This window comes from Calonectris borealis, chromosome 1 (assembly GCF_964195595.1).
Source record: "Calonectris borealis chromosome 1, bCalBor7.hap1.2, whole genome shotgun sequence".
NCBI classification, from domain to species: Eukaryota; Metazoa; Chordata; class Aves; order Procellariiformes; family Procellariidae; genus Calonectris; species Calonectris borealis.
Genome location: NC_134312.1, coordinates 151,103,089 through 151,128,450, shown reverse-complemented (window position 1 = coordinate 151,128,450; position 25,362 = coordinate 151,103,089). Strand labels below are relative to the sequence as shown.

The window sequence follows — 25,362 nt, the reverse complement described above, 5'->3', positions numbered from 1 at the left end:
AAGGTTCTTTTCATTAGCAAGCCGTTGAAATCTCTGTGTTCCCAAACTGCAAACTAAACTTCAGAAAATGGCTTTGCTTAATTAACGAACCAAAATAATTTTTTATGTTAATTCATGTCACTTCTGAGAATTCCCCAAAACACCTTTGATGCTTTATGATTCCAAAGCTGTTGTACAGAAAAAAAACAACAATTACATCAGTTCTCATTTGTGAGTGCGAAGTGAGCAGAATTAGCACAGCTGTCTCCTCTGAGACTTGACAGTCATATTTAATGAATAGGGATACCAGTAATGCAACAAGTGCTTCAATATATTTTCTATATATTTTTATTTTTTAAGTGAAACCTTAAAAAGAATGGTGTCCAATGCTTACTCCATCATTTTCCTTTCACATGGCTATGGGAAACAGAAAATGATCCCAGGAGCTGTGATTGATGTGAAAGTATTGCAGTTTAGACAGCGCTGTTGATCAATAGCCGATATTAGTCCCTTTGAAAACGTGCAGCCACAACAGCAAGATTTCTCTCGTTTCAAAGCTATAAAGACCACAATTTTACAATTGTGCCATAGGAAAACAAAGTTTGCATAAGCCCACCTATCTTCCTTCTGAATCTATCCTGTTCTAGTTTTGATCTTGAGCATGGGATGAGGAGAGTAACAGCATCTTAGCACTGCGCCTAAGGTCAAAGCGAACCTTTACCTGGCTTTAAGCAGGAAATTAATTTCCATATGGCCTTTCTTAGCCGCTATTGATAGTGCTGATGATAGTCTGCCATGTGGCAGACTATGTGGCAGACTAGTCTGACATGTGGCAGGAAAAAATGTGTTGGCATTATGGATTGCTTCTTGCTGAGTAGGAGGTGGTCAGGGGCTTTTCCAGGTGACAGCAGTGACAGCGCTTCTCTAAGAAGGAATTCACCTTCCTCAGCCTCTCTCCGTGAGGCTCTTCACAAAATTCACAGAAGCTGTGGGCTTTTCTGCTACCACTACATGGCTGATGCTTCTTTATATGTCCTGGATGTGTTTAGACTGCCTTCTTGGTAGTGTCTTCCTGCCTAGAAGGAAGCAAGTGGATGGAAAAAGTGGAATTGGTGCAATTCTAGGCTACGAAAGACCAACATTGTAATAAGGTGGAGACATTTCAAGGACTACATTGGTACCCTAATATTGCCAATGATCTGAATGAGCCATCCAAAAATTGTCAAGGGAAGAAACATGGGTGATACTGGCCCATCTTTCTATTCCTGTTTCCCCTTGCCATGGTGTACAAAAAAGGAAAGGGAAATCAGTCAGATTCTTCATAGCCTTGAAGATTAGGATGTACATAAATATTTGCAAGACACAGATATCCAAAAGCACAGAGGAGGATAGAATGGGCATACCAGGAATTTTTTTATATCTCCTGTACAGAGTTTAGCTGTGGAAGTGGTAGAAGTACCAAGAAGAGCTCCTTATAAACACCGGACAACTGCTCTGCGTGTATGTGTGTGTTCTGTATTCCGCAAGTGAATATAAAGACCTGGTCTGTCTTGCTAAATAGCTTCAAGAATTGATAATATACAAGAAAACCAAGAGAAGCGATCAGTTGACTCAAAACCAATAGCATGCAGCTGCATTAGGTCCCTGATTCTTGTGTGGGATGTTTTGTGGACAGGGTAGGGTGGGGGGAGGTGGGAGAGGGCAGTCTTCTCACTCAAGGAGGCTGATGGTGGTATGCAAGCCTTTTATAGGCTTTTTACTCTTTCCTTATGATTGTTGTCCTACCCCATCGACTCTACAGGAATCACGATCTTTATGTATCAGGGACAAGTGAAAGCTGCCCTAATAAAAAGAACTATCACTCCACAGAAGTAATACTTAAGGTGTGCAACACCAAAGGAAAGCAAGAAAGAAAAACAGATTGGGTGACTGCAGGGAAATCTCTGAGAAAGGTGAAATCTGGGTCTCACTTTTGTTTTCACTTTCTGCTCCAGGTATCCTCGTCATGATGTCCATGTGTAACGAAGTGCACGTGTATGAATACATCCCTTCAGTCCGACAGACCGACCTGTGTCACTACCATGAACTCTACTACGATGCAGCTTGTACCTTAGGGGCCTACCACCCACTGCTCTACGAGAAGCTTTTGGTGCAGAGGATGAACAAAGGTTTGCAGGATGATCTGTATCGGAAGGGGAAAGTCATTTTGCCAGGGTTCAAAGCTGTCAAGTGCCCCGAACGAAATAATTTCTCACACTTGTAGAAGAGAGTGCTTCAGAAACAATGTGCAATAAGGTACTACTGTCGTACTATAAACAAGAAGAGAATACTTGAAAAATGTATCTTAGACCAATATAGTCTTGAGTCTATAAATTGTAATTAAGTAGCAGGCATGAGAAATACTTCTTTTCTGAGCCTGAGTATTTATTACTGCTTTGCAAATAGTTAAAGAAAAAAAAAGGCTTAGCTCATGGAAGGTGCAAAGGACATACTTAGGCAGAAATATAATGTATTGTTGTGGGTGTGACTGTCAGAATTTGTCGGTGGTCTCTTATGCCACATATGCTAGACTGTAAGTTTTTTTTAAATGAACTTATTTAACTGTTAAACCTGGCATTGTGAAACAGCCTCTATTGTTCATGTACAGAGCGGCCAGTTGAACGATGCAGCGTTTCTTGTGGCTTCATGGGATTTTCACACTCTCCAAGAATGAAGTAATCGCTACTTCGAGCTGTGCAGTCATTGACTAGAGCAGACTTTAATTCCCGTTCATATGCAGGCTCGGTTACAAGCCTCCAACTGTATAGGGGGCCTTATGGTGGCTGCGAAGTCAGTGCAGATGGGAGATGGCTGTACACACAGCTAAACCAGTTAAACTACTGGATGTACTTTTGATGCCAGATCCCCCTGCTCACACTGACTGCGTAGGACAGAGGGAAAAGAGAAATGTCTCATTGCTTTAAAGAGCAACAAATATATTCGTAACCCTGGGAGGCCTATCAAGAGGGTGTAAGTGAGATGGAAATGATGCCTTCCCCCGGTCTGCACAGATAAAGAAGATCCAGAGAAAGCCAAGGGAGGCTGTGCAGCGCTCACACATCACACTGAAAGCAAGCGTTGAGGGAGCTCACCTTTCTGCAGCAAAGATAGCATTCAGGATTACAGACATCATTTGTGAGGTATTTCATTGGGATCCAAATCAAACTCACTTGTTCACAAGTTACTGCTTTTAAGAAAGTATAGAGTTTTCTGACAAAAGAAGAGGATATCAGCATTTTTTATTTGACGTTTGAAAGACTATACCCCAGAGAAGCTGTAATGCCTGCAAAAAACCTGACTACGGATTGCATATGGAGATAATTTGATATTTTTCTTCATAACACACAATGAGAATATTCTCTAAGGCACTTCTAAAAATCTGCCTGGTTGCTAATATATTTAAAGCATTATTTTTCATGGCAAGACTTGAGTTTCATATTTCCCGAGTGGCAGGAGGTTAATGTTTTCGGTTTTTTTTCACACAACTGTACCCTTTCTCTTAGGGTAAGTTCAGCAGGAACATATGTACACAAAAGCACAGCTATATCCTACTCACGTCCATTCAGTAAAAAGGCAGACAGCTCAAAGAGGCACTGAAAAGAATAGCTGAGTGGTTGTGGTGCAAAGTATTTTTTGTGTTTTGTCTTAAGCCACAAAAAGGCAACTGAAGAGTGCACACGATATTAATGACTATTTCCTCTTCAACAGTAATGCAAGTATAATCACAGAATCTTTTTTCTCTCCCTCTGCTCTTTGGGTCTGATGATTTTCCTTCCTCAGAAGTGAAGAATGTGTCTTACATAGGACTTAGCCTTCTTTTCCCATGTAGTCTCTTAATTTGGGGTTTATGATCCTCTTAAGATTCCTCTTGTTGACAGGAAGTATGTCCAGATGATCTAAAAACTGTACTTCTGTGTTGTGTGGATAGTTATGTCCATAAATCATTTTGGTACATGTCAAAATGAATAGGTTTTACTCATGTTAGCCTTAGACTCTGGATATATTACATACTGATTTCTTTTTAATGTTATGTATGGCAGCAACTTTTATTCTTAAAGTTAATAACACTGTTATTTAATCTTGTGGAGAATAGATAACCTACATAGAACTAATCTATTTTTCCATATGTTTGGTACCCAGTTTGCAAGACATATGAAGTCTGAACAGTGCAATCAAACATGTCTCTCTTTCCTGTATGCTGGGTTAGCTACCACGTTTGTAAGGGAAGGGAGTTGATTAGCTTTCTAGGACTAGTGAATATGCTACTTTTCCACAAGCGGGAAATTCTCAAGTTCTGAAAAGAAAAAAAACATATCACTTTGACTGGTCTGCAACCACTAACCTTTAACTTTAATTTTCACGAAGAAGAAAAATGCTAGCTGCATTACTCAACTACCCACAGCAGGATTATGTTGTATTATTCCCTCAGTAATTCATCAGAATAATCAACATAGCTGTTGTACAGAACGAGGCGAATTACAAAGTTTCATGTAACAAGTGCTTAGCATATCTACTTAATACATCATTTAAATAACAATGCAGAAACAGGTCTGAGATGTCATAAAATGAACTGTATATTTTTAATTTACTGGACTGTGCACATTCAAGCCCTCCCAGCAGAAATTTTTTCTTTGCTGATTTATATGGCAGTCAGTGCTCCTTCCACAAGTGCAAATGTGGGTGCTGTAGCACCATCACCTCAGAAGATGCCGCAGAGCTGTGCTGCAAACGCTCGCTTGCTCACAGAGGAGGAAGACCGACTTGTGGTGCCCATCTTCTTGAAAAAATAAGGATCCCCTGGCATGGCTTCCCAACGCTGTGATGTTTCATTGGTCTGCCTGCTCAAACACCTTGTGGCTGCTTAAAGAGATTTTACTCCCCTACCTTGTCTTGTCCTCCTTCGGTTTTTGGCACAAGGGCGAGTGTGCCTGGTCTGCTAATTGCAGGCTCACCTCCACTTGCTGCAAGAGGGGAAGGGGCAGAAATAAAGGGGAAACATAGAGGACCTGCAGAGGTGCTCCCCTCACCACTGCTTACGCTCTGTGGCATTGGCACTGGTGGCTTTTATAAGAACCCACCAAGTATTTTTGCATTTATGGGCATTTCCCCATCCCTCGCAAGGGCATGGAGATCTTTACTAAGAATCACATTCAGTACATTTAAAACAGTGAGTGTGTAGTAACACTGAATCATATATCTTTTAATAATAATAACAATGTGTGAGAGTGCTGGGTTTAGATACATATATTAAATGCAGACAATGTGAAAGGAAATGCATTTTCCCACCCAGATCGTGGTTTTTTGGGGGAAAAAGATACTGGCATGGCTTCGTAGCTCTCCCGTGTGGTTGTCGCACCCTAACAGAGTGGAAGGGCACCGTAGATGAGAGGTTTGCCCAAACCCGGCTCTTGAAGTGCATCATCAGCCAAGCAAATGCCTCTGCTAGTGGACCCCTGAGTTCCCTTCACACTTCTTGCAATGATGCAGGTTTTAAATTTATGGAGTTTTACTGACAAGTAGGAGTCAGTTGCCTTCAAAAGCTGTCGAGCCTCATTTCTGTGCCCTGGTGCTGTGGACAACATTTGCACTTAGCTGAAACAAACCAGAAACGCAGGAGCAGCTTAAGGAAACGTGCTGAGTTTATGCTGAATTTCATTATGCTCTTTTTACCACTGTGAATTCCGTAGCTTTTCTGACTTGCGGTGCTCTATCATTTTATGCATTCAGCCTTTGGATGGTTAAATCAAGGTATTCTTCTGTTTATTCAAGAAAAAAAATGGAAGATTTTGCCTCATTTTGAGCCAAAATCTTTTTTGCCAGAAAAAATTATTACTTGTTCCATTCCTTTATAGTTCTAAAGCTTACCTGAGCATAAACTCACAGCTCAGTCAGTCATTCCTTGGATTACTACATCTTCTTTTTTTACCTTGCTATGCAGTTTTATGCTGTTGAAACTCTGGTAAAGTCAGTGAAATTACAATGATCTAAGAAATATGTACCTTTGGAGAGAGAGGGGGGTGATTTACACACTCCAATCTACACTCTCCCTGTACAAATTTAGCTAAATCATTGCACTGGTCAGGACACTTTCTTTGGTGAAAACATCCAAATTCTGAACTTGTTGCTGTAGATCTCTTGCCAAAGTCAGCAAAACGGAGACAGTTTTTTTCTTAAATGAAGACAAGAGTCTACACTCAATGGTTGCACAGACTGTACACAGTCATTTTAGAGATGGATTGAATGAAACAGGAGTTCAAAACACATATAGACTAATCCAATCCATAGTGGGGTTTTCCTTTTTCATTTCCTTTTTCTTCAGCAGTTTTTAAGGATGGAAAATCTCATTTGGACAGTGACACAGATGTACCATGAAAGGAATATTAAATGCATTGACTGCAAAAATAAATGGCTACTATTTTTCCCTTCATGCTCGCTAAAGTTGATGCATATTGAATAAATGAAATTGGTTTTTGAAGCAGGTAATTCAGAAGGCTGTCATTACAAAGCATCTGAATCTTTCCTGGGAGCTATCCTCTCACACACAAGGAGGATACCTGATTTAACTGTTTGAAATTTGAAGTAGCCCATGTCTGGGCATACCTGCATCACTGAATGAATTTTGACACTGCGAATTTCTTCTCTCTGGCTTGGTGATCAGATTCAGAGTTTTGTTCTTGAAATAAGAGTTGTGTGTAAAAGCCTTACATTTATCCGTATCATCTCATCACTCTTATAATATGTAGTCATTGAACTATTCAAATATAGACTGTGTACTTTTTTAATAGCTTTGAGAATTATTTTGTATGATGATTTTTTTAAATGAATGTGTACTCTAATAACAAAGCTTAAGATTTTACAGGAGTCACATTTTTAAGCAGTGTTTGTATACATTTTAACACTTTTTATATTTTTTATTATGATTTTGTATATTTTTATGTATGCACAGTGTACAGATTTTTTCCTGTAAATAAAACATTTGTTTTCATTTGTTTAGGAGTGCTGGTCTTTTCATATTGTCTTGAGTGAATGACACTGAACTGCAGATGGCCTGAAACAGGGAAAGTGCCTCTTGGTTCTGCCTACAACTGCAACGAAATCTCAAATGGAAACGGACAGATAAGCCGACAAGTAGCTTTCACAGTAAACTATGGAAAAGAGGCAAATATTGTGAAGCCAGTTTTATTCTAAAATGAACACATCTGCCCAAGCAGGTGCTCTAGGATTCCCCTGGGAGAATATACCATACTGCTGTAGCTTTGGCAGTAAATTTCTTGGGGCACTCAAGCCCTCTAAGGAGGTCACGCTCTGGTGACTTCATGTTGTACTCGAAATGCTGGTAAACTTCAGTTAAGTGGCTGTGCCACCTATTCAAGGAATCCAGCGTCATGTCTTAAAGAACAAGAACAGACTTTTTTATCAATTATTAATTAAAGTGAAAAACAGCTTACCAAAGGGAAAGCGTAACCATTCAGTCTGTGATGAAATACCGTATAATTTAACCACTACAAGTCTGCTTACATCCATTAAATGTGAGGCATTCTGCTGCTTTTGGTAGTCTTTGAACTACGCAGTGGCTGGAGTTGGGCCAATGGAGGTGACAGTCGCTGTTTTCATCCCAGGGAGTCACCGTGAGTCCATGCCGACAATAAAGCTAGGTACACGTTAGTGGAATGATAAAAGTTGGATTGCTGTCACGTAAACTCCTGGCAGCCAGTAATCATGCAGCTCATCCTGTGTATTACACCACCTCCTGGCAGGCAGTGTTGAAGGGATAAATACTATGTGTCACGATATGCAACTAAGACCTCTCAGAAAACTCAGAACAATAAACTACACTAGGGGATAAACTGAATGCTGGGATGCATGAATGAACCAACTAATTGGTGCTTTTCAAATCTATCAACTTTGCTTTTACTCTGCTTTTTTCATTTAAAAAAACAACAAGAGCAAAACATGATCACTGAATTCCATATGATAAAATGCTGAGTAAACGTCATATAGTCTACGACATGGGAGAGGACATTCTTGTCTCATTGCATACAAACCAGTATCTCAGTAGGAGGTTGAAACCCATGAACTACATTGTGTTGAGTACAAAGAACATCTTGCTATTCTTTAGCAGTGACAGCTCTAGGAGGTGTGACATTACCTTTCTGATAGTATCTCAGGGAACCTCGGAGGCAACTCATTTTCAGGTTTATTCCCAAAATTGGACTGCCTTTTCTGAACAACATGCCTTTGAAGGAGGTATCTTTTATCTTTTTATTCATAGAAGTCAGCTGTGTTTCACTTGAGCAGCTCTGAGGGGCATAGTTCTCTGAAAGGTCGAACGGCATTTTGGTCTGTTTATCTGCATTATTAGCTCCCCTGTTGTGATCTGGCTGAAAGACATGCCTCAGAATGCTTGCTCGAACTTGCTGTCTTGACTGCAGCATGAACCCCTTGAAGAACAGCTAGACAAGCGAAGGAGGAGCCAGTCTTTTGCTATAATCACACTCGCTACCTTCTTCTGCAGGAAACTGCACTTGCAGTGATGATTAAGTAGTGGCTTACTGCGGGACTACTTCATCAATCAATATGAAGAGTCTACTTGTGGTTTGGTTGGACTTTTATTCTAGCTCTTCTAGCACCTTTCCAGGATGACAAGTGGATAATTTGATTGTTTTCAGAATAGCATGGATTTATCTGCTGCTCCCTATACATGTACCTTTCCTTATTTTTAATGTTTAGATTCTACTTTCTTACAGTGGTAAGTTACTACAGATAGAGCACTTCAAAGAAATTACTGCACTTTTGTGGAAGTTAAGTACAGCCTGACCCCTGAGCTTCATGCCTTGATACCCAAGGCAAGTTAGAAGTGCATGCCCTGTTATTTCTTTTTCCTAAAAATATGCTAATGTTCAAGTAAATGCTTATTAAGTTTGATGGAAATGCTAACCGAATATATTAAAATGACAGGGAACTAACTGTAATGCAGTAACATAGTGGGTTTTTTCCCCCTGGAGCCAGAGTATCCACCAGAGAACCGGCAGCACAAGTAGATTGTGACAAATCACAGGCAGGGGCATTGCTGGTGTGACTGGTGAATTCTTAAAAATTATAAAAGTAGAGAAAGGGGTCCAGGGAAAGGAAGGGGGAGAGACAAGGAATGATGAAGCACAGCAAGGAAGGAGAAAGAAACAGCTAGAAAGATGTACCAGACCAGATGCAAAGGCAGAACTGCTGCTTTTTCCTAATATTCACTTAATTGGTTTTGGCTGTTTATCTTCAGATTTTTTTCTGCACATTTGGAGAGGAACCCAATTCTTCTGTTGGTGCTCATCTTGCTGCTGTCAGATTTACTGTGGTGGGATGTGATCTTGAAATGAATAACTAAGGTAGAGTTATGAACAGTAATCGAGTTCTGCTGAGGCTCAGCTTCTTTGTAAACACATGAATCCCACAAATTAAACTGAGAAAAGACTAATGCCAGCAGAGTTGTGGGTTACATTGCTACACTCTGAACAACCTCCTCCATGTGCTTATAGTCATCTGTATGATAACTGAAATAAGAGAAAACCCATTTCCTCTGGTGACCTGTTTCTGTGTGAAACAAATACAAATTGAATACCCTCTTGGTTAGAGGATGCGGACAGATAAGGGATAATTACTGTAGCAACAACTCCCTATATGCTTGAGAGAGGACTCCAGAAACCCTGAGGGGTTCAGGAGGGCAGGCAATAGACATCACAGCTGCCTTGATTTTATGGAAGCAGCCAGAGGGGAAAATTGCTACCAGTGCTGAAGCCAGGCTGTGTCAGCTGCTGTTAATTGCCTCACTCACAGACAGTTGCCTGACTGCAACTGAGCTTCCTGATTAAAATATTTTGCTGGCCCACCTTCTAAATGGCGGGTTTTTTCCACCCTCAGCCCTGGCGTGCTGATGTACGCGGTGTGTACTGGCTACATCCTGCGCTGTTGCTACCATGTGCAGCAGGTATGCCTCCTGTGCAGGTGAGGTCCTCGGGGCGGGGCGGGAACAGAAGAGGTTTGGGGGATTCTGGATTGTTTTCTATAAAACTAGAAGACTTTGTCTTTTAAGCATAGTTTAGTCATTCTTATAGCAGTTCAAGGAAGCGTAACATGAACACGCCTCAAGAAGCTAGAGTTCATGACTTTTGAGATGTCTGATGTTTTGTAGACTAGGTGGCATTCCTGATCCAAAGTATCTACACACTGGATTGAGACAGGGACAGTAGGAAGAATTTTTGGCAAGTTAAGGCAAGAAACATGAGCTGTGTCTCTTGTGCAAGCTAAAAGTGCCTGAGGTCTACCTCTACGTGCAGCCTTGCTGCCTGTGAGGCAGGAAGCTCATATAAGGTCCTGTATCCTGAGCAGGAGGACAGATGTATGGACAGATGACCAGGAAGGAAAGGTGGGGAAAGTTCTGCTCTAGGCCTGTTTCTGAGCCTGCTTTTTTAGAAAAGAGGACAGGAGGATTTGCTGAAGCTTCCTACTGGATCAAGCAACATTATTTTTCTTTCCTAGCAATATTCCTTTCTGGAGGTGTTGGGTTGTTTTTCAGTTACTTTCAGTGCTTGTTTTCTTCTATACAAATGAAATTACAAGCTATCATCTGATGGACCTAATTTAGACTTTACAGATGCATAGGGCTGAATGTAGCTATCAGGCCATTAGGCATTTTAATGAGCAGCTGGAGCATCTCAAGAACAGTAGAGAGGAGAATAAAACAAATCAATAAGCTGTTACCAAAATAATACTAACGAAGCTGTTCCATGGTAGAAGAGCAGAGAAAGCAGAAACAAAAGAGCATATACCAATGTCTGAGAAATATTACCTTATTTTCATGGATATAGCATACTATTCGGATAATCCTTGATCATTTAAAAGTACTGTCTTTAGGTAAGTCCTCATGAAATATGCTCTCATATAAAATGAACAAAGTGAGAGATCAAAGCTGCAGCGATCATAAACTGAGGATCATTATTTTGTTAGAGGAAACAGAGAGAAACTTTTCTTTACCCGTACTTCAATGTAACCAGCATGGCTGCTGAATTTCAGAGGGATTGGTTGTGCACAATATTAACAATGCTACTATGTCTTCAATGCACATTGGTTTAAGACAGCACTGTTGCTTTCAATGGGGTTTATCACTGCAGGAGAAAAAGACCAATTATCTCATTTATCTTGCACATGCTCTTCCCTGGCCTTAAACAGAGCTACTAAAACCCATACAGTATACAAAAGGAGTAGCATATGTGAAGTTAATTCCTCCTACCTAAAAGAAACTTAAGAAGAGTTTCCTAAAGCAATGTGAGCAACAGGAACAGGCAAAGAACTTCAGTGAATAGCAACAAAATGGATCCTGCCTCTATTTCCTATTCCCATTTCATTAAGTCAGAATTGTTTAGGGCTTTGCAGTGTGATTGATGGATCCTGATTGACAGAGGCAGCAGCAAATTTACCAGTCCCTACAGTAACATTTTACTTCATGAGGAGAAATGAAGGGTCTATTACTACTGTAATATGGGATGAGTGATTCCAGACCATTTTGAAATAACTCCCATTTTTCTGAAAGTTCAAAGCATAACAACGAGAAGTATTTTGACACTTGAAAAATGTATGTGTTTATTTAGTCATAGTCAATATGCTGTTCTGCCTACCCAGTTTCTTCCTGTATTTTCTGTTCTTCACCCAGGGACTCTGGATCAGCCCACAAGGATTAAAAGAAAGACTCCAGCTGACTGTGCTGGGTTTATGCTGATATATTCCTGCCCCAATTCTGCTGTGACTAAAGTACATTAATAAATACTTCTAGAAATATGATCTTACTGTGTTCTTTTTTGCTGTGGATTACAAGCTGCCTATCCTTGGCTATGTGTGTAACGCATGTTTAGGGAAAACAGTTCTTCCAGATGTTCCTTACAGGGTTTCACTTAGGCTGAGACCAAGAACACTGCACAAGGAAATCCGAAGCCTTATTTTCATGAGGTTATTTTTACAGTATGATACCATTGGTTATCTTCATTGTGAGTTACTCAGGGTCTTTTTGCTTGAGGGTGGGTCGCTGTCTTACATTCTGCTAACAATCACACACACACACACACACACACACACAAACTTCAGCAGCTCTTGGGCATTTTATCTACTGCATCTTCCTCAGCACTATCTTTCATTCTGCCTCTGGCTAAAACACAGGTTCTTATGAGCCCTCCCTTCCCCCAGATTCCCACACCACCTGCTCTGTTACTACAGCTTCTGTTGTCCAAAATGATCTTTCCATCAGTTGCTATGAATGACATACTGGAGGCGCTCTGATATGGGAATGCTGGAAGAACCTTTAAATTACCAGATATGCATCTTGCTGCTGGATGAGGGCTCTTGTTACAGAGCTCACACTGTTTTTCAGGCAATAAGAGATGCAGTGTGGCAAGTGGTGGGTATAAGGGATAGGAACAAAGTCTTCCCAGTTTTTTATCTTTATCTTGGTTTGCAGCCAATTAGGTATTGATTTTACCCAAGACAGAATTAGAAATTACTGAGGGTGGTTTGATTTGTGACTGTGGTTTGGTAGCAGTTGTTTGGTTTTATGTGTAAGTAATGCAACAACAGAACCGATTGCATTGAGAAGTCAGAATTTCTGTTGTGATGGAATTTTTAATTCCTTTAAAATTTCTTTCTTATCTCGGACAAAACTAAAGCAAATTATCAAAAAATTCCAGACAAAACCTTGGACTGTCAAAATATCCAATTACAGGTAGATGCCTTCAGGGAATTATAGTTCAGCTTCATTCTGCCTGTTCCCCTATAAACTAGATCTCTGGCCTGGGCTACATTTCACTGCATGTCCTCCCCTAGCTGAGCACCACTGTTCCTGCACTGGTGCATGGGGGATGCAGTTTGGTAAGGGAGCTTGATCTGCCTGGGTGAAGGACAATGTTTTTCACTGAAGATACATTTTACAGGAATCAAGGTGTAGAGGCTTAGGCGTGGAGATCTGGCCTGAAACGGGACGTTTTGTCCTTGTTTTTTTCCCTGCTGAAAATAAAATTGGCAAAATAAACAGCTTCTAATTTTGCAAGAACCACATTTTGCACTGAGAAAATGCTTTAATGGGAAACTCCCCAACAAGTTACAAAATTGCCTGTTTTTTGTTTTATAACTTGCATAGAAATCCCTTGATTTTGATGTTGGTCATCACTGAGAGAGAAGGTAGTGAAGGTGAAAAGGAAGACAAGTTATGTACATTTTTGGTTAACCTTTGAATCCTACTTGTAGTGTATTCCTGTTGGCCTGAAGCCAGCATACACAGAAGTCTTATAAAGCCCTGGGTGAGTTGTAAAGTCTTGAGTAAGTATTTCCCCTAAAGGGATAAAATATTACATCTGAAGCAAAGTGATCCATTAAGTACTCGGTATACAATAGTTATATCCTATATAGTGGACCCCTGCATATTTCTATACACCCATTTCTGAAAGTCTGGTCCTAATTTAGATAATGGGATTTAAGAAATCACTGTAGAGCTGATGTTCTTGTTTTCAGTTCAGATTCTGAAGAGAACAATAATCAAGAGAGTTAAGCACTGCAAACAAGACAAGAAATAACTCCTAATGCATTGAAGTGTTGGTCCCCTACTAACATCCAGTGAACTCCTAAGTTGTTTCCCAGATGAAATACACAGTCCCAAGCATGATTACAAAAAGGGTTATAATTTGAAAAATTGGGTTTTTATTTTAATTTTTCATAATTTCAGAAAGCTAAAAGAGTTATTACAAGGGAAAAATAGAAGACGAAAGCACTACAAAGCCAACGTATCATTCACCAAAGTGTTGCTTTTGCCACCACATGCCCATGCCACAAGAGTGACCCATTGCCTACGAAGCAAGGGAATGCAACTAATGAAAGATAGGACCTTTGCAGGACTGCTTTTGCTATGACTACACATTAGTGATGGCAGCTGGGTGTATTCTTGGTCACAGGCATTTGCACAGTGTCGAGAGCACTGACTACTTTTGAGCATGAGATTGTGTATAGCAAACAGTAGTACTAAAGAGGTTTGTAATTGTGTTTAGATTTGACATCAGTAGGATAGGATAGGATAGGATAGAATTGAATAGTTCCAGTTGGAAGGATCTTACAATGATCATCTAGTCCAACTGCCTGACCGCTTCAGGGCTGACCAAAAGTTAAAGCATGTTATTAAGGGCATTGTCCAAATTCCTTTTAAATACTGACAGGCTTGGGGCATCAACCACCTCTCTAGGAAGCCTGTTCCAGTGCTTGACCAGCCTCTCAGTAAAGAAATGTTTCCTAATATCTAGTCTGATCTTCCCCTCACGCAGCTTTGAACCATTCTCACGTGTCCTATCACTGGATACCAGGGAGAAGTGATCAGCAAAGATGAAGAGCCTAGGCCACTGGAAGAAATGGAAAGAACTAAACTAGTTCAGCCTAGCAATATGGAGACAGAAGGTGATCTGTTTGCGGTATCCTAGTATGAAGAGCAGACAACTACCAAAGAAGAAGGGCTCTTTGAGTAAATCAGGAATAAAGGTTTATAAACTGGCTACAAATAAATTTAGTTCGAAAGTAGTTACTATACTAAGCATCAGAGGAACAAAGCTCTGCAACACCTTCTACTTCAAATGACAAGGAACCTCAAATTTGTTTTCATTTGGACACTGTCAAATTTCTGAATTGCATTAAATTATGCAGTTCATAATGAAAAGGGATTTATTCTAATGAATTATAGGTCCACTATAGTTTTATGTTGTATTTTCCATACCATGGCAACCATTATTTCCTTGAGTACAGCAGCTTTTTTGCCCTGAACGAAGAAGGACATCATGATTAAATCATAAAATAAAGTTCTACAGATTTGAATTAGACTTGCCATGCAAGTTCATGAGCTTTTGAGCAGTAAGCTAACCTTTGATCCTCAAATTTCTCCTGCTGTAAAACTAGGATGATGATAATTATCTCCTTTACGAGGATACTGAGGATTAAATCAATTAACAATATTTGTTTAGAGGAGGTAACATAAATGCCGAAAAATATTCTCTGACTAGGAAATGTCATTTTGTTTTTCTCTCCATCCACCTAATCTGAAATCATTGTTGCTTGAATTGTTAGCTGGATACATGACTGCAAAGATATACCTGGTAGACACAGTAAAACTCTGAGAAGTAATATCAACTGACACAAAATGTACAAAAACATCCTGCTCTGGATAAAATTTTAGTATTATGCCACTGCCACATTAGTAGAGATTATTCAGTGATTGAACAGGAGAGGAAAATGAGAGGTTCTATTACCTCCAGGGTTACACTTTTTCAAATTTTTTCATCTGTTGAATTTGATTGTCCTCATAAAGCAAATAAACTCTTCGTTTATATAATCTGTTGCATTGCATTAGAGATTCTGTTTTCTTCAGATGACCTATGCCTGCATTCAGCTTTGAAACGGTAAATTGCAGCAAATACATAGCTGGAGACCTACCTGTAAAATGTGGACATATTACAGAAAAGCAGAAGCATTAGAATTAAAATGGGGAATTCTGAAGCTAAATTAATGCTTGACCTTAGCCAGACCAAGGCTGGCTCAGTATCTTACCTGGCATTGCAGCTGAGATCACTGCAACAGAAGGTCCTGTAACATCCGTTCAGTGTGGCTTGGCAATGCTATTTTGAAGAGCAGCGCAAGTTCAGTCTACCTGTAGATCCTGTACGCCTTTGTGGGACCTCAACTGTCCACACCAAACTTGGAAATCAGTTCAGAAAAAGATACCAAAGTGCCAAATGCTTACACCCACCTTCGAGATTACACTGAAGTAATGGCAAGTGAGAACCAGCACAGTCATTAATACCTTATCCTTTTTTTCCTGCACTTCTCTTAGCACTGACTGAGCTCTTGACCATCCAGACTCCCCCTTGAGGACAGACGTACACGTGAAGACAGCAAAGAAATACTGCTTTGGTTGAGCTCCTGCTGGTGTATACTTGCAAGAGCAAACAGGATACCAAGGGGCCTTGCTTATAAGAATCCTAACACCTTTTTTTAGCTGTGAATATACCATATTCCTTGCTTCTGTAGTAATCTCTGGATACTGGAAACTTCCATTTATCTCTCAATCTACCCTGCAGGTTTAATGATACAGGTGGAAGTATATGAAAAATAGCTGATGATAAATGGTGTCCTGAAGCGCCCAGCACAACTATAGGCTGATCATGATAGGCAAGTGCAAACAATTTGACTGAAGCTGTTTTCCATGTACTGGAGAAAAGTTGAGATGTGTAACCCTACAAATTCTTTGAATCCTTAAAGAGTTTGTTGTTTTATTGCCTTTTGGAGAGTGACAATGACTTTAGAAGTCAAATCTTTTCCTACAGATATTTCCCTGCTAGCCCTCAAACAGGTAGGAATGTTAATCTCCTGTCATTCAATCACTGCAGTTAACTCTGGTTTCCCTGCCTCTGCTAGACTATGACCCTTTCTATTGAGCAGCATCACCTGCAAGGTTGTCAGGAAACAGCTGAGGCAATGATCCCTCTTTTCTAAGCTAATTTCAATGAAAATGCACTAGGGTGGATGTGACCTCGTACGTTGAGATTCAACTATATTTTTGTTTTGAAAGTTGACTCATCCAACTAGATCAACATATTTACCTGCATCATGCCTAGGGGCTTATTCTAAATGACACTGACCATTTAAACCTCTGAAGAAATAGGTTAGTCATCCAGGTTTACAGAATATGTGAAAGACACAAGAAAAGGCCTAATAAGTGTGTTACATGACAAGATTACTTTCTATATCATAGAATGTTAGAATGGTTTGGATTGGAAAGGACCTTTAAAGATCATCTAGTCCAATCCCCCTGCCCTGGGCAGGAACATCTTTCATTAGATGAGGTTGCTTAAAGCCCCTGGCTTAAATCCAATCTGGCATTAAACAATTCCAATGATAGGGCATCCACAACTTCTCTGGGCAACCTGTTCCAGTGCCTCACCACTCTCATCGTAAAAAATTTCTTCCTTACATGCAATATAAATCTACCTTCTTTCAATTTAAAACCTGTCCTGTTTTTCCTGGAGCCTTCCTGTCTCCAGGCTGAACAACCCCAAGTCTCTCAGCCTTTCTTCAGCGGAGAAGTGTTCCAGCCCTCTGACCATTTTCGTGGCCCTCCTCTGGACCTGCTCAAGCACGTCCATGTCTTTCCTCTGCTGGTGGCCGCACCATGAGCTGAACACAGTACTCCAGGTGGTCTCACGAGAGCAGAGGGGGAGAATCACCTCCCTCAACCTGCTGGCCACGCTTCTTTTGATACAGCCCAGAATACGACTGCCGAAAGGGCTGCAAACACACATTGCTGGCTCATGTCCAGTTTTTCATCCGGTATCCCCAAGTCCTTCTCCACAGGGCTGCTCTCAATCCATTCATTCCCCAGCCTGTATTGATACTGGTGATTGCCCTGACCCAAGTGCAGGACCTTGCACTTGGCCTTGTTGACCTTCATAACATTCGCACAGGCCCACTCCTCAAGCCTGTCAAAGTCCCTCTGGATGGCATCCCTTCCCTCAAGCATATCAATGGCCCCACTCAGTTTGGTGTCATCTGAGCGTGCACTCAATCCCCCTATGCCTTTGATGAAGATATCAAATAGTATTGGTCCCAGCGGACCCTTGAGGGATCCTCTCTCTCTTTCTGCGCTACTTGTCACTTCAAATTTGACTTCAGCTTCACTCTCTTTGGAGTCTCCTCCTTTCTCCTTCTTTCAGAAACACCTGTTTTCTTTTGCAGGGTGGATATGGACTACAAAAGGATCCCATTGTCTTTGCTACAAACCCTACTCATTGCATTTTCCCCTAGGTGTTCTGACCCATTCATTTCCCTTGTCTAATGTGGAGGTCTCTTCCCACTTCTGTGAAGCCCCATGTTTCTCCGGTGCTATGAAAAGAGCAATATAGGAAGAGACATCAACATACTAGACGCTGTTTAAAATCATATATAAGGTAAAGAGATATTGCTGCCCTTCACTTTCTGTGTCTTCCAGAAAGGAAGATCTTTTAACTGGATATCCTTTCCATTACTGCATTCCCTAGCCGTAAGTTGCAAGTCATTATATAGTCCAAAACACATGAGCTTATCCTGTGTTTTTGTTCATTCATGTGTATTAGTTTCCAATTTTATTTAATATTTTGCTTGCATGAGAGGTGACCTGGCTGCTTGCTTCCTACTTGTGCCCTGGGTCTAAAGAAGCAAGTCCTAAACCCTTCTGTGATGTTGAAGCCAGTCCAGAGAGCATCCACACAGCAGGCAGGACAAGGCTGAGCTCATGTCAACATACTCAGCCAGGTTGTACCAAGGATGTAGCCTGGGGCAGCATGAAGGCTGGCTGGGGCTGCTTGGGAGCCTAGTTAAATGCCCAGGTTATTTGTGTGAACTGATCTTTTTGTTGTGAGCTGCAAGAGAAATTCTTAAAGTAATTTTGAACTCACTGTGTAAAATGCAGTTATACCTTATGACAGCAGCAAAGGTGCCCTTGAGACCTTTCTTCTCTTTGCCCCTCAACTTTAAAAAGTCATAACACTGCATGTTGGGAGAGAAATAAAGTCAAAACACTTCTGAACTGTACTATAATATTGTACTTAAGGTAGAGTATTCTGCACTAAGAGATCATTTTGACTTAAGAACTCGGGTGTGCAATTCTATTTGGACAAAAATTCTTGCCATTTTCTAGATGACTGAGAAGGTAATGCAGCATCACTTCTTTATGTTGACTATTATTTACTCAAAGTCAGCCCAGCTACCAGTGAAGAGATGAAAAAACAGATCATGAGTATTAACATCTACATGAATTTTAATGAAAAATTATAACAACTTATGATAATAAATCTTATGGTAAGCCCATGAACCTCTAGAAGGTCATGAACTAAACAAACGGGGTCTCTTTTCAGAACTTAATAGGTGCGTTCCAATTTGTGCATAAAATGAGGCTTGACACAATTGTCCCTGCATTGTATACTACCTTTCCAGATCTGTAGTTTTGTGTCCTCATGCAGCTAAAATATCTTACTTTTCCAAGTGGGAAAATGAGCAGCTTAAAAAAAAAAAAAAACAAGTGTTAACTTATCCACATATTCCTGCAGCTTTAGAAATGAAACATTACCTTTTGTTGGAAATACTGAAAACTGCACAATACTACATGAAAATTGACTGTGAAAATACAGCTGCTATACAGTCAGTTGGGAAATGTTAGGGTTATTATTATTTTTTTTATGACTATCATGTCTAGCTCTGTTTCCCAAAGTGCGTTTGCATTTCTCCCTGCTCAGTGCATAAGGTAAGATCAAGAAGGACTGAAAAGGGTTGCTAGAAAACCGTGTATATATGGCACAGACAGATTATCATTAAAGAAAGAAGGACTCCTTGTTCCTCGTCGGGCAGCAGGGAAGTTCCACGAAGGCCCTAGAAGAGGGGGCTGGCATGGGTAGCGACCCACTTGGTGAGAGGCGGGCGGTGGTGGGACAGTGTCCTGGGGACCACCGCAGCCACAGCGTACCTGGGAGGTGTCTGACTTGTGATCTGAGCCAGCACCAGTTCTCTGGATGCTGTGCTATCAGGCATCCTAATGCCGCAAACTAATATGAAAATGCCTTTCCTTTTGCTCACAGTTCTAATCTGCTGGGGAAACTCCACATCCCTGCTGAGTTAACTCCTGCTTATCGCACATCAGACTCCAACACTGTTCCCCTGCTTCTTCACAGCCTCTCCGTAGAGGCTCTCAGCTTGGGCCCAGGTGGCTCTTTTACCTTGGGAGCATGGACAATGAAGATAAACCTGAAGACAATTCAATGTGTGAGCAGTCCCCCTGCAGCAACAGTGTGCCTGAGTAAGTGCTCACTCATGAGAGGCAGAGTTGCACGTGCTGGGTCCAGGTCTTGTTGGGGAACACTCTTAAGTACATTATTATTATTTGAATCTCATTTTCCATCAGAAAAAAAAAAAAACAGAAGTCTCTGCAGTTGGCTTAGTTTGTTCATTCTTTCTATTTAATTTCTCCCTCACCCAGCCCCCCTCAATACATGATAAATTTGGAAAGGTCACAGTATTAATTATTTTCAAATAAGTGTGTATATTCTTTTCAGCATCACTTCTCCAAATCCTTGGGGAAAATGACAGGGTCAGCTTCTATTTTTATAAGTGCAATGATTTTAATACAAGAAGACAGAGAGTAGAAATCAAACCACTACTCAGGGACTTCTACTCACATCTAATACATCCCTTCCCTCACACTCTCCCTCCTTACTTTTGCTTAGAGGCACTTTCTGACACCAGAAATAGCACATTGCTGATCACAGGGTTTAGGTGGTCTTTTTTCCTAATTGTAATATGCAGTATTAGATGTGCCAGCCTGAATTTCAGTAGTCCAGGGAGCCTTAGGTGTGCTACCTGAGTGACTAAATGTGTGGAAGTAATTAGTCAGAAGCCCGTGAGCTGCAGTGGAGCAAGGCTATTTTACATCAACAAAGGTTATGACTTATAATCTGATCAGTGGCTTCCAAGTGATTGGTTCTGTAGATCTTTGAGTGATACGGGTTTAATTTGACTTAAATTTGGCTGTCAGTAGCAATGCAGCAAATTCCTGTTTCCTCTGAGTGCTAACTTGAAATTATGTGAAATAGCAAGTGCAGATTCACTCAGTCTCACTGTGTCTCATCCATAACCATACCCTCTCAAGCACTCATTATTCATATCTTGACTTCTGTATCAATAAAAAATGAACTTCTGATACGTAAGATACGGTTAACCTCAAGAGCTGCCACAGCATTATGTTCTCCAGCTAATGATCCCTGGTTCTCAGTGCAGTATGTCCTCCCCCTACAGTTACACCAGCCAGAAAGCTCTTCCGTGTCAGGGTCCCTGTGCCTTTCTACAGAATACATGAAAGCAAGATGCCCCAAGCGATCATCTCCGCAACAGCAAGCCCGTGGCTACGGTGAAGCACCACATCTCTCAGGTGAACGCTTAATACCTGCTTGCACGTAATTTGTGAAAGAGGAGGTTTCTGTCAGCACTGCCACGGTGAAAGGAAGGTAGTTGAAGCTGTCATTAAAAATCTGTTTGGGGTGGCTGCATGGGTGGAAGTTTGAAGAGAGACAATGCGAACTTGACAGGGAACTGTGATGGGAATAAAAGACACTGAGAGAGGTAAGAGAAGATGAAACAGAAAATCTGCATAACTACATTAACTGTATAACTATAAAGGACTGATGCACTGAAAGCCTAAGCATGCTGACCCTGCCCAGCTTGCTCCGGCAGCTGGAGGTAGCAGTGCCAGCCCGGCTGGCACGGTACTTGGCTGAGTCCTGCATTTTCAGGGGCCTGCCCTTTGGGGAGGGCTGCCCCAGGCACACACGGCCGAGTTGCCAAGGAGCAAAAGAGCCATCCATAGTGAGAGAACAGGGAAAACAGAGTCTCTTTACTGTCTCCTCCAGCTTCCTCCCGAACATCACTCGATCTCAGGCAGTTTAGTGCTTTCCAGCTTTGTCCATGAAGCTTAATGTCTGCCTGGCGTGATGTTATCAGCCCAACAACAGTCGAGCTTAAACGGTGCATCTCTCTCCTCCCGGAGGAGAGCAGAGGAAGAAGGAGAGCGGTGGGCCCCATGCTGTCCCGCCTCAGGGAGCCCCTGCAACTGGAAAGAAATTCACAGTTTTCCCCAGCATTTTATCGCCTCAGGTCAGTGCAGAAGGCAACGGCAAAGACGAAACTTTTTCTCTGGGGTTCCTGGACCATGAAAGTGACTCAGGGACTGCTTGAGAGCTAATTTGAAGGTGTGCTCTGCAGGATGATGACTCAGAGGCTGGTGGTTCCACGATATTCCACACTGATTTATGATAGCTGGAAGCTAACACCACAGCTGCAGTCAACCAATGCCGTTTTGCAATCTTCAGGGCACATCCCAAAGCAAAAAGGTTAGCTTATGCACAGAGAACTAAAAATTAAGCCGTATGTTCTCAGTGTATTTATAAGATGCCAGAGTAAATGGCCTACTGTGGCATCTTGCATCTGTAAAGAGAGGACTGTGAAAAATGCAGGCCAGATAATTTCTGTGTTGGGAGGCACAAGCCTCCTGTGACAATTCTCAGCTAAGCATGAAGCCCAGAGAAGCTGAGTGCGGGAAGAAGACGGCTTTTCCTGAGGTGTTAAATTTACAAAAAAGAGTGAGAACAACTACAGAGTAGCTGAGGTGCCTTGAACACTGGTGACGCATCGGATGAGGGTGTTACTATTGTTCCTGTTCTGAAAGGAAGGGGAACAGATGGAGGCATGTGTTTCACCCTTTTTGAGCGAAGCTCATTCCTCAGTGTCAGATTAAAATTTTTTTTTTTTTACTGCTAATACACAGTGGCACAGCAGATGAGAGCTGCAGCTTAATGCTAGGCATTAGCTATTATTTTGGTTTTATTACAGTGAAAAGTATTTACCCCAAATCTGATCGAGCTCCTTTTCAGGAGTGATTTTTGTCTTGATTTCTGCATCAATAAGGAAGCCAACAATGAAAAAAACCCAACCCATAGAGTGACTATCAGCTGGCAACTAATGATCCATCCTCCAAGACTGATTTATCTTTGCCCCCTTGCATTTTTTTGTTCAATGGTGGCAGCTGTGGAACAGTAGGCAGTGGGAAACATATGAAACATTCTCAGTGTTCAAAGGGACAAATCCAATACATTGGTCTCACATGTGACTGGAGACGAAGGAAGGACATTTAAGAAACTGTTTCCAGTTCCCTGCCATGGTGCTCCTGAATTGTTGCACAGTCCTTCCAGTTCCTGCTGCTAAGAAACTGCCTGCCTTGCCTCAAAACTGTCCTAACAGAATCATCCCACACTGATCTTTCCTTATAAGAGACGATAAACGGGATCAAAACTAAACCCCATATTGAGAAACAAGTTAAGCATTCAGAAGTATTTCCTTTATAGCTGAAAGAGACAGCTACTGCAAAGAAGGAGTGACTTTAGACAGCTTGCTACATTCCTGTGATGTGCAAGCACCCTGGTTTTATTCTTGCTAATTAACTTTTTCTCAACAGTGAGCCTTTGCTTTGTGCCTCAGCACACCCACAGCCGCATGACTGTCTCAAAAGCCTTTGATGCTGCAGAATACACAGTTCTCAATAACTGCTTGGAGCACTTTGAGAACATAAAAACAGCCTTAATTGTGTGTGTATCTGTGGATGCCAGGTTGCCACCACAGGTAATTGTGCATGTGATTTTGTTCTCGAGACATATGGAGGCACTCAAGGCTCTGTACTGACTTCCTGTATTCTAGGATCCATATCTTTCCCCCGGCTTCCATACTCTTGCTATTTGTGTTGTGCTCCATGTGTAAAGACAATGCCAAAATGTACTTGGAATCTCTGTTATAGCCTGCTCCAGTGATCACGGCACGGTCAGATGATCTCATGGAAGTCAAGGAACTCGGTCAAAGTGCTCAGAGAATAAAGAAACAAGACAGATGCTGCTGTTGAGAAGTTTCCATAAGAATTGTAAAAGGTAAGGGGAAGGAGAAAAAGTTGTTATTTTGCTTCAGCATTAGCACTTTTCAAATGGAGCTCTCTATCTTTTTCAACATCAGATCAAACTAGACTTTGGAAATGAAGTCCTGGTCTTGGGAAAGGCAATAGCACTTCTTCCTTCTGATTTCAGGGAGGTTTCACGGCTTGCCTGAGATCTTTCCCTCAAACTCCAGGAGTAGATTCATTCCTTGTTTAAGAACTTTAGGTTAAATGAACCAGACCAAGAACGATCTCAGGCTGTGGCAAAATTGGAATATATTTGGTTGTTACATTCAGCTTTTCCCTTGTCTAGGTTCCATAATAATATAATGCTGCTGTTGATAAATACTAAGGGTAGGCTCCAGCATACACTGAGCAAGAAAGGATGAAGGGGGTTTATTTGCTTTATAATAGTATAGCAGACATAATGAAGAAAGGAAATTGATAATAACCTCTAACACGTAATGTAATAAAAAAGGTAAGGCTTTTCATAAACTATGCATATTTTCCAAATTTCTTACTGCAAAACACCTTTAAAACTTCCAGATCTGCCGTTATCAAACTTTAGAGTCAGAGTTGTCAACACAGAAATTAGTTCATTTTTGTGTACTGAAAATGCCATTTACAGGAACAAGGGACCTGAACTGGATTTAGGCATTTTAGAAGTGTTAGAATTGGCCTTGGTCCTCATGAGACAAAATCCATTACCTATTTTGGCATGTAGCTGAGCTGGGAATTTAACAGGAAGGATGTAGAAGTCCACAAAAACAGTAATTGCAATGACCATTTGTTTTCAAGGGGATCTGTCATGAAAATGGTATTTGCAAATGGTCTCCTCCTTTAGATTGTTTTCAAGGTCATGAAATTCCTTCCTGTTCTTGTCCCTCTTTTCTCCCTCCCCACCCCCCCCCCAAATGTTTAAGTATTCTTCTTGTAAATAGATGCCAATACCTTTGGCAATTCTGCAGCATACAAATTAACACTCAGTGTGTCCTCAGAAGAACACAAGCAATTTCAATAAGCAAACGTTTATCTGTTCTTCCTATCTAGCAATATATTATGTTGATTGCAAACACTTCCACCCCAAGACTCCAGTGATATTGTTTGGACAAGTTTTGAATGCCCTTCTCCCAAAGACACATCTATCGGACTGGTAGTCACAGTGGTCAAGAATGCCTGACAGACCCTGAAGAAAATACAATTTTAAAATATAAGACATATAAAAATAAAAATTAAAAAAAAAAAACATATAAAATATATGTCTTACCTGCTTATTCATAAGTATGTAGATAATGGGATTGCAAACAGTGCTGCTTTTTGCTAGGATGGAAGGGATGATGCTTGCAACTGGAGTCACCACACCTGGCTTACCAAATGTTGCAAGTAATGCTATAACTCCATAGGGAATCCAACACACGAGGTAACAGATAACTGTAGTGATGACCATGAACAGTACGTGGTATTCTCTTTTGCGGGCAGCGTTCTTGTGGATTTTTCCAACCTAGAGGAAGGCGAAAAAAGATAGAATTTAAGAAGCTGAGCTGTTGGATTGATTGCTTCAACAGCCTGGGACTATTGGTCTTGGATCAGCAATGATAATCAACATTGTAGTTCCAGAAGCAAAACAAACCCAAACCCAAAAGTGAGCGAATGCAGTGGGAAGACTTTCATTGTCTCCACCAGGCACCAGGGGAAGCCCTGCAGACATCACGCTTCATGCAAGCATAAACCAGAGTCCCAGTGGAGGTTGGAGCAAAAGCAGAAAGGTGATGAAGTTAGCATCT

The 25,362-nt window shown here is 41.1% G+C and overlaps 2 protein-coding genes across 2 annotated transcripts in view; one reads left to right on the top strand and one right to left on the bottom strand.

Moving 5' to 3' along the window:
* ST6GAL2 (ST6 beta-galactoside alpha-2,6-sialyltransferase 2) overlaps positions 1 to 2,513 on the top strand; it is a 47,694-nt gene extending 45,181 nt beyond the window's left edge. The window contains exon 6 of the mRNA XM_075138053.1: positions 1,974 to 2,513. Coding sequence (XP_074994154.1) covers positions 1,974 to 2,242 — 269 coding nt within the window. The 3' untranslated portion in view covers positions 2,243 to 2,513. The remainder of the gene's footprint in view (positions 1 to 1,973) is intronic.
* The window catches only part of LOC142075952 (pinopsin-like), an 84,762-nt gene that overhangs the window by 631 nt on the left and 58,769 nt on the right, over positions 1 to 25,362 (bottom strand). The window contains exon 3 of the mRNA XM_075138187.1: positions 24,846 to 25,079. Within this exon, the coding sequence (XP_074994288.1) occupies positions 24,846 to 25,079 (234 nt within the window). The remainder of the gene's footprint in view (positions 1 to 24,845; positions 25,080 to 25,362) is intronic.